This window comes from Manis javanica, chromosome 10 (genome assembly GCF_040802235.1).
Source record: "Manis javanica isolate MJ-LG chromosome 10, MJ_LKY, whole genome shotgun sequence".
Classification (NCBI taxonomy): Eukaryota; Metazoa; Chordata; class Mammalia; order Pholidota; family Manidae; genus Manis; species Manis javanica.
In genome coordinates this window covers 91,969,531-91,983,382 of record NC_133165.1, presented here as the reverse complement: position 1 = coordinate 91,983,382, position 13,852 = coordinate 91,969,531, and the positions used below count along the sequence as shown (strand labels likewise).

Below are 13,852 nucleotides of genomic sequence, written 5' to 3'. Positions count from 1 at the left end.
CCTGTGTCACACAGATTGTCAGTCTGAATTTTGCCCAGACCAAATATGTCTGTACATGGAACTGACCTAGTCGAGAGGGTGATACAGAGAGGGAGGAGATAGTTAAAGAAACATAAACTTTAAAAAGAGAAAAGGGAATGAGATCCTAAGTGTCATTTGGAGAATTTACTTTCAACTTCTTGCACTGTCGCCAAAGGGCAACCAGAGAAGATGCATATAACTGCAGGTGGATTTGACTATGAGTGTTAAGTGAGTATTCTCTGATGACTTTCACCGATACTCTGATGACTTTCAGTGAGGAGAAAAGGAATATAAGAGATTTGAAGACAGAGGAAATGTTATAAAACAGTCATCTTAGAATGTTGGAAAGAGAATCACCATCTGATCTGCTGGCAAGGGTTGAAACTTATCTTGAAGACTTTAAGGTGGCATCAATCATTGTTGTGTGTGATTTTCACTAATAATATACAGCTATTCAGAGGCAGGAGAGGAATGGGTTTGGAGTTGTGCTCCACCAAAGTTGAGGTTTTTCCAGGTGAGTATCATAGACTGAAAAGAACAGAAAGTGCTTGGAAAAGAGTAAATATGGTAATGGCCCATCAAATCTAAAGGTAAGGAGGGATGTGAAGATACGAGGCTTAATGAGTAGTAAAAAAGTCATGAAGTCAATGGAATGAAGATCTCATGAGGAGAAAAGAAAAAATTATATTAAATCAATATTTTTAAAAATGTTAAGAATACCCCACTAACAGATTATGCAGTACCTGGTGATAATAAGCTAGAAGGTATGACAATGATGGTGGATGGCTGCGTAGGAATGTGGTAACTTTATGACACATGGGAAGATATGTCATAGCAGCTCTCAGGTCACCAAGATAGATGGATCGTGCACTTGGAGGTTGGCATCACTTTGAATGATGGCAGGGGTATGCACTGAGGATATGAATGAGTCAGGAGCAAAAGCCATCAGCGAGAGATTTGGCTAAGAGGTCAGGCAGTGGATGACAGGGGAGAGGTTATAAATAATTAAGCCAAATATGTGTTTCAGAATGGATGAAGTCTTTGAAAGAGTAAAGAGGATAAATTATTTTGGGAGATAAAATGTAGAACAAGAAAATTCCTCCATCTTTTGAGTTATTTGAGTGAAGAAGAAAAAACAGCCACACTTTAAAGGATTGCACTGAACAACATTTGCCAGAAGACAGCCAGATTCTTTTAAGGTAAAGGAAGCAATTAGAAATTTTCAACAAACCGAAGACAAAAGAGAGTTTGCTAATTGCAAATCAGACTTTAAAGATGCTGGAGGAGGAGACAGGGTAAAACTAGCAGATAGAGGCAGCACCATGTGCATGGTTTTATGGTGATGGTGGAAGACAGAGTTTGGGCTTTCTCATGAGTAGAAGGCCTTTACAGCAACATGGGAATTCTTCACAGAAAGACAGCTAATCATTTCAGGCAGTGGTTTTATTCTTCAATAACAGTGGGATGAGATATCTGTACCCATCCGCAGCCCTTACTGATGTGGCCTTCTGGAGCTGAGGACAGGGCAGGTAGCAATGGGCTATTCTCAGAGTGACTGCCCTCCACCCACCACTGCTACAACTGAGAGAAGGCAATCATTAATAAAGACCATTCTGTTTAAAATTAATTCCATTTAAGCAAGCAGGGTGGCACTTAATTAATTTTCTTAAGAGTTATACCCAATTTGTAAAATATGTTGGATTTAAAGGAATACAGCCATAAAGCCTCAGTTCCTAGGTAGTGCAGCTTGCAACAATAACTGATCCCCTGAGGGTTTCTGATAACCAAGCTCAGGTTCTATTAAGAAAATTATCATGAAACTGGGAGATATTTACCAGAGATAAGAATGACTGGGACTGGAAATTAATCCTTCCTCACTATTCAAGGGAGATTAGGTTCTTAAGAAATTGTTACAAATTTGAGCTCCCACAATTCAACACAGATTTTGAAATGTTGGCAAGGACACAAAAGACCAAGAGAAATTATTTTAAAAATTGTACACATATCTGAGGAAAGGTGAAAGGTTTATGTATTTGGAAGAAGAGTAGATTCAGGAATGATCATTTCTGCTTTCAATCCTATATTAAGACAAGTAATTTTGTCATTAAATTGGCATGAAGGAACTGCAGTAGTAGAGAGTGCGCTGAAGCCTAAGGAAGACATCGCTTAAATACCAATAGTTCATCAAAGGGGAGTGTGAAAATGTTACTTCTGGAGCTAAAGTCTTACAAGTTCAGCTGACGCTCTCCAGAAAGCAATGGACTAGGTAGATCCCACCTCTGTTACCTAACAGTGTGTGCAGAATACTAGATTAAATAATGCATTAGGAGAAAAAAATGTTAGGCATTTTCATAGATATTCTATCTAAGCCATAGAATCTAAGGAATTGAGAGGTAACACTGCCTATTTACCTTTATCTCTATCAGACTAATTCAGTAAAATCTGGGAACTTGACCAAATTTGGTTTTCTTTGTGTCACACAGGGCACTGGATAGTTTAATGTCTGTCAATTTACCCATGTGTGAATAGTGATAACCGCTTTGAGAATGTGTTGGGAGAGTTGACACTGTATAAGACCAACTAACAGCCAGCATGGGGCATTGCTGCTACACAGAGCCAGCATAAGAACTGAGCCAGGTCTCTTTCCAGGGAAGCATCTGAAAGTTGCCTTCTATATGATGTGGGGAAAATGGAAGAATGCAGGGAAGTTCTCCCTCAAAGATGGCCTCACTACTTCTGGAGAGGTCTCGACAGATTTCGTATTTTACCCAGGATCACTGCTTCTTTTTCAAATAAATCTGGTCCTGGAAAAATAACACACACACAGAACAAATCATTTGGAAGCAGGTATGGTTAATGGGGATAATGACTGAGAGTGCTCTGAATAGACACGCATACAAGTTTTTTGGGGAAGGAAGGCAGAAGGGAAGGCAGAAAGAAGAGCAAAAATTCTATGGACAGAACTTCTCTTGGTCAATTTGCCCAGGACCCAACCTGCTTTCAAAACTCAATACCGCTATTTATTTCTGGTCATGAAGGAAAGATTTCCGATGTGTAGGTTAAAACCAGAATCCCAGATTTATGTAAAGCATTCCAGAAATACAAGACGCAAGTTTCATCTTTCTGTAGAACTTGTGCAGTGTGGATGAAAGGGGAGGATGGAAATTTAATACAAATATATTTTCTCTCTATACCTGTAACAAAACTCAGTTTCACAAACCTGTAACAAAACTCAGTTTCACAAGCCACTTCAGGCATCAAGAACCTAAAACACATCTTGTATTCTGGGGGAAAATTTTTTTATGTAACTTGATTTGTTTGGCTCTGACAGATAAAGGAGAGAAAAGAGAGCCTTTTTTTTCAAAACGCTCAGATCATATTTATGCATTATTTCTGGACATAATTTTTTTTGTAAATGTTCATGCAAAAGTTCATTGTTTCATGGCTCTCAAAGCATTCCAAGCAATCACAATAATTTGGAGATTTCTTTTTTTACTTAACATTAAACAGGTGAGGCTTTTGCAGCATTTACTAAATTTCAGTTACCATAAATGAAAAGCCAAGAAAGCAATTCAAGACATGCAAGGTTTAGGAAAATTATTTCTTACTAGAACAGCTCTGAAATATCTATCTATAGTATCACCATACACATTAACTTCTTTTCTTAACTGATGAATTTGTTATGGGTAAGATATGTTAAAACAAACTTTTTACATGTAACGTTGTTAAGATGACAAATTGGCAATTAGAGCTCCTTTAACATAATTTTAAGAGCTTTATATATACTATGTAATTTGGATTCTACTGCTTAATTTGAGTGACTATAGAGTAATTGGGGTTTTTCTGAGACTGAGAAGCATTTCTCAAGGTTAGTCTTTCCAAACAGAAAATTGAGTGTTGTGAATTCCACCTCCCACAGACCAGAATTCACAACCATTGGTCAGGGGCGAATACCACTGGCTCTGCGTCCTCAGTCACTTCGTGCCATTTCACCAAGTAGGAGTCAAAGGTAAGTTTTTACACTTGCTTTCTTCTTAGCCAGAGACTTTTTTTTCCTACTATAACAACCTTTAAAAAAATAATTCAACTTGCTTTAATGTCTCGTGGTGAACTTGGATTCAATGGGTTTGGTTTAATTATTTTCTATTTTCTATTTATATTATCCTTGGAAAATCCAAACTTCTGAATTAGCTTAGGAATTAATAATGCATACATTAAAACAGTTGATCTTAATAGCCAGGATAGATGCCAATAAAATTATAGTAGTTTCCAGTATAGTCCTTAAATCAATTGCCCTAACATAGTCCATGTTCTTTGCCAATATAGACAGGCACTATTGGATGATGTTGGTTGTAATGTTATGCAAATGAAGAAAATGGTTAGGTTCAGGTGTTCAAAAATATACTGATGATCATATGGATTTATGCATTTAGAATGCCTTTTTAAGCTATATATTTTAAAGATTTACATAAGCATACATTTTCAAAATATCATGAAATGGTTTAAAGGGACAACAAATTCAAAGTTTCAACAGACACCACATTAAATACTAATACAGTTACTTTAAGGAAGCTATATACAGTTTTTAACTAAACATAGATAAGCATTCTTCACTTTTCTAAGGTTCACACAGACTGCCTTATTGATTATAGTTTCAGGGCATACGCCAAATGCATACGCCCTGAAACTATAATATCTACACATTTATAATAAAATATTGAGTATAAAGTGAGAAAAAGACTCAGCAAATGCACAATTTTTTGAACAATGAAAGTTTACAAGATTTACAAGGAAAACAATTATTTTTAGGTTACTGGTACCCACTGTTAATGCTTCCCACTTAGATATGGAAAAATGCTTCCTGACAGATCTACAAATACCACTGTTTTATTAGGTAGGACTCTCCTGGTAATGGCATAGAACAGCTCCAAATATGCAATCCTGAAAAGCCCTCTGCGAGGGCAAGTAAAATAGAGGCTCAGTTCATCCAGTGTGAATAAAAAATTTTATTTGAAGAAAGTATAGGAAGGGATAAAAAGGAACTCCTTGTACTACTTCTTATTCTCAGAGGAATTTCATATCCTTCTGCCTAAACCTGCTTCATAAAGACTTTCTTTCAAGGAACTGAAGGTCAGTTTGTCTGCCAGTGCTTTCAAGTTTAAAAGTAATATTGATTATGAATTCCCTTTTTTATGGGTGTGTAGGTACAAACAACATATGTGCTATTCTTACAGTAAACCCAGAAAGTGTATCCTAAATACAAACCCTTTAAAATTAGATGTGCTTGAAAACAAGTTTTATAAACACTTTGCTTCCTCAATAAATGATTACTAGGAGACATTTTTGATAGGTCCAACTTAAATATTTAAAATTTAGCACGAGGGTTTTTTTTAAAACTAAAATGTATTCAAAAGAGTACATCCAGAGATAAAAATAATTAAAATTATAAGCTCTTGATTGAATTCTGCAAGATCATATTGTTCTCATAGAAGGTAAGAATTATTCTTATTAAAGAATTACAAAGGAAAAGGTTGCTCTAGTCCCTCATGTGTGCAAACTGTAAGGAAATTATGTCAAATAGTACCTTTTAGACATGCATTCCTATTGATTCTGGATTTAAACCTGAGATAGCTACTGAGAATTGAAATAAAACAAGAAAGACTTAAGGAAAAAAAATATAATCATCTTGTCTGCTTTACTTAGTTAAAAACAAGTTTTCAAAAATATTTCATGAAATATTAATTTATGTACATATTAAATTTTGTATGTATTAATGATATCCAGAGGCAGCAAGGAGGTAAGGAATAAAAGTTCTGTCTGGAAAAAGCCCTAGCTTTGAATGTACAAGAGACAGGTAATGATTTCTAGTTGTATCACTACACAGCTGTGTCCTCATTTCCTTCTCTCAGAAATAGTGTAACCACTGTAGCCATCATCATCATCCATCCTGCATCTCAGAATTAATGAAAGAATCTTAATGTTTAGTAAATGATAAGATCAGATCACATAAATGCTTTTGGGAATGAGTGTATCACAATATTTCTGCGTCCCATTTTCCCCATGTTTCTCTATAAATAAAATCAGTTTCACTGTACTTACAATATCTATTGTAAGAAGGTGGACAGATGTGTGAATTAACTTGAACATCAGAGGTAACAATACTCAGAATGCATACAATTTCCTGTGCTATGCTTATAAATTACCCATTTAAAGAAGCTACCAGCTTGAGTTCCTTTGTGTTAACACTGAGTCATCATTTTTATTTAGTGCCAACTATTTGTAAGTTACCATCAATTAAATATGTATGCATTTTAATATTTTATGATTAGAAAAGCTTGAAAAATGAAAACACTAGCAAGACTTATCCTGGGACTCATCATCTTTGATGCCGCTGTGGCCGCTCCAACCCTGGAGCCCATCAACTATGACTCAGAAACCTACGATGCCACCTTGGAAGACCTGGATAATTTATACAACTATGAAAACGTACCTATTGGTCAAGCTGAGGTAATTGATTCCTCCTACTCTTGAGACTTTTAAAAGCGTTTTATGAGGGGTTATTGGGGTTTGTTCTCTTCAAATAGATTTTTTATTAAGAAATGTAAGTGCTGTATCTCAATAATTCCCTATGAATATTTTCCCCAGAACATGTGCCATCCATTCATTGCAGGTGAACACTGGCACATCGTTTTGTTTTTTTACGGTTCACTTTACTTCCTTTATATCTCCTCATAACATTGGGGGAGAAAAAAGTTTCTTTCAAATTAGAACAGAGAAAATTCAAGGAAAAGACAATCATAAGGACAATAAGAATAACACAGAAGCAATGATAAGCTGAAGATAAAGGGTAAAGGAAAAAGGTGTGAGATTAAGGTAAATTAGAAGAAAATAATAAAGATGCAGAGAAAGGACAATGGTTTGGAATACCACGCATTCCAAGAGCGAGTATACATAATTATCTCTCAGCGGTAATGTAGGCATTGGCAAAGTTACAGGCCATTACATAAATCTGAAACGACATGTTCCTAATTAAATGCTAGGCTTTTTCACACAGCTAAAGGATACAGACTAATTTTTCTGAATCAGAAAACAAACAGAGCTTGAAATGCTGGATTGTAATTAGTGTACAACATTGACGAAAACCAATTAAGTATGAATCAACCAAAAGGGAAATTACATCACCTTTACAGGATCATAGCATAATTTCGGCAGTCGGTCAAGTGTAAATCTTCTTAAAATAGCTACTTTTGATAAGTAGGTCAATGGAATGTTTACACAAAAAGGTATGTTTAAATTGCATGGAACTCAGATATATCTTTATTAAGATGGCAAACTTTCTCATTTTTGTTTATGTTGCCATATCAAATACAAGAATCAGATTTTCACATGATTGTGTTCACACATCTTCTCCCCTGTTGAATTTGCCTCTCCCTGCCTTTCTCCCTTTTGCCCTCCCCTCCCCCCACCAATTCCTCTCTGTCCCTCTTTCTCTCTTTCCCTCCTTTTAGTAAAGTTTCAGTCTTGGCAGCAGATCACTATATTTCTGCACTTTTGGTCATGACTCTATTTTCAAAGTCTTTATTAATATTTGCTGTTTGATTCATTTCACTGTGTGGCTTCTCTTATTTTAAGAGTATTTTCTGTTAAGAATTTATGTTCATTGACCCCAGTCGCTCTGTATGTGGTCTCCAGCTCCAGCCTAATGCATCAATAGAGAGTATATGTTGTCAGTGCTTCACTCATCTGGCCTGCTCCTATTTGCCATCTTGCATAAATATTTTTAAAAGCTCAGTGTATATCTGCAATTATTTATTTAATGAAATATTTTAGTTTAAACTTCTTTGTCATTCCTCCAAAAATATTTAGTAGGATCAAAGAGGTTTGGTGAGTACCATAGTCAATCCTCTATTTTGAGCTGGGCTGGGGAGTGTCTTCAAGGGATAGCTTATTCCTTTCACAAGATCAAATGCAAAATAAAAGCATACCATGTGAAAACAATGCTGCCCTAGACAAAATTGTGAAGGAGGTGGGTTTTACCTGTAGACCTCCTTTAGCTACTCATGCTGTCAGGATTCCTTTTTGCTGCTCTGAAAGAGCTAGACCTTCTCATGAGATTCTGAAGCTGTTCTTGCCAATAAGAAAGTAAGGCTAATAGGAGATAGATAGATAGATGATTTAGTATACAACCTTCCCTCAGTACTTGCTTATTCTGGAATAGCAACCTTCCTGCAGGGTCCTAAATATGTAACATTGTTTCCTTACACACCCCAACACACCCCAACCTTTTCCTCATGTAAACATCCCTATTTTTCACATGAGCTGTTGTTAATAATCCCTTGTGGCTGACTGAAGTATATGTCATTCCTGATCTAATATCAAATTGGTTTAAAGAGAGATATACATGTGCTATAATGTATAAAACATATTCAAAAACATAAACTGTACATCACTTTTTTAAGTTACAAAATTAATTCAGTAGCAAAAATTAATCAACCAACCCACTCACCCACCACCTATGAAAATAATTTCCAAAAAATGGAAACAATATGACAGAATAAATAAGATGTGAGGAACAAAATTCAGAAGAGCTTTAGCTCAGATCCTAGCAAATTAGTAATTAAATGGGTTTACAAACAAAGAACAATATATAACTCCCTATGGGAAGATACGAAATGAGGCCAGTAGACCTGGTTGTATGGATGGATTCTAGAATATAGTTCCTTACAATATGAATTTCTTGAATGCAGTCTTGGAAGTTCAGAATTTGGCAACTTCTGGTAAGCTTATTTGTCTCATCTTTATAAATTAAGGGTAGTTCAACACGTTCTTGGTTTTACATGACACTTTTTTGAGTGAACATTGGTAACACACCCATATAAGGTACAGTTAATGAAAAAATTCATGGTAAGTGAAGTACATGGAGAATAGTGGGATCAGATTCTTCAGGTTTTTATCCTTGATCCCAAGAGTAAGGTTCTGCTTGTTTTAGCCTAGAATTTACTTATTTGTAGAAAAGGCAAACTTATATTCTAAAATTATAAATCTATGGGATAACTGAGCAATGTTTCTGAAATATATGCCAGTTTCTTTCTTATAAATCCTGAGGCTTGGCATCTTAGGCCAATGTAGTAGGCATTTTGGTCTAGACTTTGAATGATTAATCCTTAAAGATTTTGATATATGTTATAGGGAGAATTCTAGTGTGTCCCCTAAGTGGCCTATCCCCTAGTGTGTCCTTGCTCTCTATAATTCTTAACATCACGAATATATTGAGCTATCCCTGCATATATAAATTATGTTATATGGCACAGTTGAAATGTAAAAAGGGAGACCATCTTGGCCAATCTGACCTAAACTCACGAACCCTTTAAAGTTAGTGTTTTGAGATCAGGGATCAAAGATTATCTCCGTTAGCCTGCTTAAACTCTGAGCCCTTTACATCAGTGTCTTGAAATCAGGGACAAAATTTGAAGCATGAAAGAAATTCAGTGCAAGAGAAATCATCTGTTGCTGGCTTGAAGGTTGGATGGGTCCATGTAGCAAAGAATACAGGGAGTTGTAGATGCTGAGAGAAGCTGACAGTCAGCAAGCATATGGAGACCTTAGTTATGCAGATACAAGAAACCCTGAGCTCTTTATGAGAAAACAACCCTGGCTGTAACCTTGATTTTGGCCTTGTGAGACACTCAACAGAGAATCCAATCCAGCCATACCTGGACTTCTGACTCACTGTGAGTTAAAAAACAGTAGAGTTTTAAGCTGCTAAATTTATGGCAATTTGCTATGCAGCCATAGAAAGCTAATACAACATGTAATAATTTAAACTTTTGTCTGAAAACCACATTTGAATTATATTGCCACAAAGCTTGCATTTGTGAGTCCAGTGATTTATCTAGTCAATGAGCCAAACCCCTGGATCCAGAGGGTTAGAATCTCAGTACAGCTTTATTGCTATCTAACAGTAGGTAGTATGTTCATTACCTCCTTAGTGCTTAGAGAAGGGTCATGAAAGTTATTTCCTTTATGAAAGTTATATGCAGTAATAGTAATACAGACTGATGATCTAGAATATCCAGGATCTGCTGGATCCTGTGTTAGGAGATTTTAGAGCTAGCAATTCCAGCATAATGCTCTGTATCACCTAGTGTATAAATTTGTTGGTGGAACATAAAATTGTTGCAGTTTTTTACTTTATTTTACTTTAATGGTATGAATAGGAATTGGTTATAAGTGGTAAAACTAAAATACAAACCTTTTGCTTCCTGATGAATAATAGGTAACCCTGATTGAGCACTTATTATGTTCTAGGTACTGTTCTAGGCCTGTCACATGCATTATCTCATTGATTTCGCACAACAAAACTATAAAGTACTTATTGTCCTTCATATTGAATAGGTGAGGATATTGAGACAAGGAGCAGTTAAGTAACTTGACTAAGATTACATACTTATTAATAGTATAGAATTGTGGTGATGTTATAGTCTCCTATCAGAAAATAATTTCCAGCAGATTAATAAAAGATTACTTTATCCTCCCTCCATTTTCTGCCATTTTCCAAATTGTCCTTTTAATTTGGTATTGGTTTTAGTTGAACTGAATGCCAGGGACTCCAACACCCCTAAAAGAGAAAGAAAATTATTCTTCTATGGGTACAATAATGTCTAAAACCTTTATAGACAGTAGACTGTTACCTAATTACTATAAGAAAGAAGAATTTATGAGTAACCACTTCAAAGAATAATTGTGGATACCCATTCTCCAACTTATATCCAAGTTATGAGCAATAGCATAAATATATTTATATATGTATGTATATATCATGTTTGGTGGTCTAAGATCCAGGAAATAGTTTTGCTCTTTGCCTTCAAAGGTTCATCAAAAAACTACATAGTTCAACATTTAGTATTCTGTGAGTGTTTTAAATTGATATATGTTTGACCAAGGTAGGTATTTGGTGTTTCTATTTTCATAGTATACTTTTTGAAATATTGACTAACCATTTGTCATAGGTCTCAGAAAAACGCTGGCCCTGTCCATGAGTGATTTATTTTGCCTAGTAAAAAGCTCAGTGGCTGTATTAATATTTATAGGGGACCTGCCAAGGGTTATGGATTTCCATTCCTCCAGTAAAATTTCTTTGGCTCTATCCAGACAGACCTCTCATCTATACTACCTTACTTTCATCTTACATAATTACTTTCACTTAATTGCATTTGCAGTGTCACTGTATCTGCACAGATACCAAGAATGTTAACCTACAGAGCCCTGTGGGGCATTTCACAGTTTTCCTGGAGGGTGGTGTTGAGGATATTTGCATGACACTGTATGATTCCCTTCACAAGAATGTGGGGAAGAACCTTCTCTCAGGCCTCAGTGTCAGAATGGGTTGCAAAATTTAAAGAATTTGTTTGTTTTCTTGGCTTTACATCTTGTAACTAATTGTGCTTGTCGTTTTGCTCAGAAACCTGGAGCCTAATTTTTTACCTCATTCTTCCCTTGTTTGAGATTATTTCCCTCACTTTTATTCCCCTGTCTCTAATCTACTCATTAGATTATCTGAAGTATTACCATACAGGCTTTTAATACTGCCTCATATACTTTCTGGATTGAGATGGGCTATATATTTGTAAGTAAATGCAATAACAGCTCATAAAGGAATATCAATAATGACTGACCAACAGAAAGTCTCTTGAAAGAGGCAGTCTTTCCTTGCTACTACTCTCCATTGATTTTAAAATTGAGGCTAATTTTTCTCTTTCATAGAGAGAACAAATAGCTAGATTACTTCCTCATCCTTACAAAGAAAACTGCCATTAAAACAAATTAATTCAAGTTAAAAATAGCTTTTTGAGATTAAGGAACTATAAATTTCGTCAAAGGAAGGAAAATTAAATTTAGTAGAGTTGTAGGAGAGAGGGAAAACTCGATGAAGACAGTTTTATGAAGTAACAATCGAGGAAAGGTTTCTTTTCACTTGTCATCTTAATAAAATGGTGCCACATAAAATAAGTTTAGAATATATGTTGAGACCCTGTAACACCAGTAACTGCTTAAGAAGAATCAAATTGTTAGGCAGAAAAATAAATGTGAGTGGGTGGAGGGAGAATACGGCCAGTAAAGCCCTTTAAATGGGACTCAAAGAGTCAACCTGATAAAACCAGAGAGCCAGAAAAGACTCAACAGTGTCACTGCCCTTTGCAAAGTGAGCTCAAGCCACATGCTCTAAATCTGGGCTGACCTTGAGACTTGCCCTAGCTAATGCAAGTGAGATAGGTCAGAGACCTATGGGGACAAGCACTATGGTTAATTTTCCTAAAATTGCTGAGATGTGAATAGCATAGGGGAAACAAGGATTTATCTTGAGGCTAAGAGCAGAGAGTTGGGGGGTTAGATTCCTAACATATTCTTCAGTAATCGGCCAACAACTTACCTTAAGGCAGGGCAAGCAGTCTTAAGTGATGTGTTTCCAGTACTTAGGAGTAGCCACTATCCTGAAGAGGAACAAAAAGTTTGTGCTACAGAATTACCTAGAGGACTGACTATAGATAATGACATACTGTCTCTCACTGAAGATAGACATCGTGAGACCTCCTGACAAGTCTACATCCCCCAACCCTTTACCTTTATCCCATTCTTAAAACTCCTTAAAAGAAAAAATCTCAGCTTTTGGATACACCTCCCCTCAAAGTTGCCTGCATTCCCCTTTCTTCTGGTGTGTCATTCCCTCTGTCCTACTCCAGGTAAGTAGAGAGGGGCTACTGAGAGCTCTGATTTGGGCTTGCAAGTTCCTGTCGCCTGGATGACGGGGACAGAAGTGTGCCTATACAATCATGCTCCTTAGTAGCCTGCCTGAAAATCTCCTTTCTTTGCCTTTGGGTGGTTCTCAGGACATAATCTCACTCTATCCACTGCTCTGTGGCTCCCCCAAATCCTGGGGTAATAGGTTCTTAGTTCACATGCCATGCAGATTAAAGCAGACAGTAGATGCCACTGGCTTTAAGAATGACACTGGCTTTAAGAGTTGACAAGAGATTATGCTCTATGCTAAGCAGTTCAATGAGCTTCCCCTTCCTCTCTGCTTTATTCAAATAAACATGCCTTTATCTCCCTTGACTCTAGCCCGCTCTTCCTTTGGAGTATATTTGAATAAAACTTCCATTCTACTTCACTACTGTGTCTCAGTCCTTCAATTCTTTATTGCAATGGGGACAAGAGCCTAGGAGAACAAATTCAGCCCCAACAAAATAAATTTTGGACTACTTATAGATCAGTGTCCAATTTACATAATGACACACAAAAAGAATGTCTAGTTAGTTTACCTAAATATAATATATTGGTATACAACTTTGTTCATGCCGGTGGTTATCTTTTCTCAAAACCATCTCTGTATTTTCTGAATGAAAACCAGTTAATTAGTAACATGTCTACTAGTTATTTCCTCTGTTGACAAAAGGCATTATCTTTATATTTGGAATGATGTCTCACTTTGGCCAATTGATACAATGTATTTTAAAGTTCAAGCCCACAGTTTACATGTAGAACTCTTATTGAAAGAATTAACTCAAACTGAGCCTGAATTTAATATTCCTTTGAGGATACGGCAAAAAAAAATAAAAGCTAACCTTCCTCTTCACCTTCCTTCCCTCGTGACTGAAGATGCTCTGGTGGAAGGGAGGAATAATTTTGCTGATGAGCTTTTAATATGCTTGCCTGATTGACTTTCCATCGGCTTTTAAAAAAGTGTTAAACCGTTTGAGTCCCATTTTAAGCTATTTGAAAACCTTAAAAAAATGAAGCAACAAAATATAGAATCATATAGGCTCATCAGGAA

General features: G+C 36.1%; 1 protein-coding gene across 1 annotated transcript in view; it reads left to right on the top strand.

Moving 5' to 3' along the window:
• Nucleotides 1-3,944: 3,944 nt before the first annotated feature.
• EPYC (epiphycan) overlaps nucleotides 3,945-13,852 on the top strand; it is a 34,969-nt gene continuing 25,061 nt past the window's right edge. Inside the window, exons 1-2 of the mRNA XM_017666308.2 lie at nucleotides 3,945-4,030; nucleotides 6,351-6,528. Of these exons, the coding sequence (XP_017521797.2) occupies nucleotides 6,364-6,528 (165 nt within the window). The 5' untranslated portion in view covers nucleotides 3,945-4,030; nucleotides 6,351-6,363. The remainder of the gene's footprint in view (nucleotides 4,031-6,350; nucleotides 6,529-13,852) is intronic.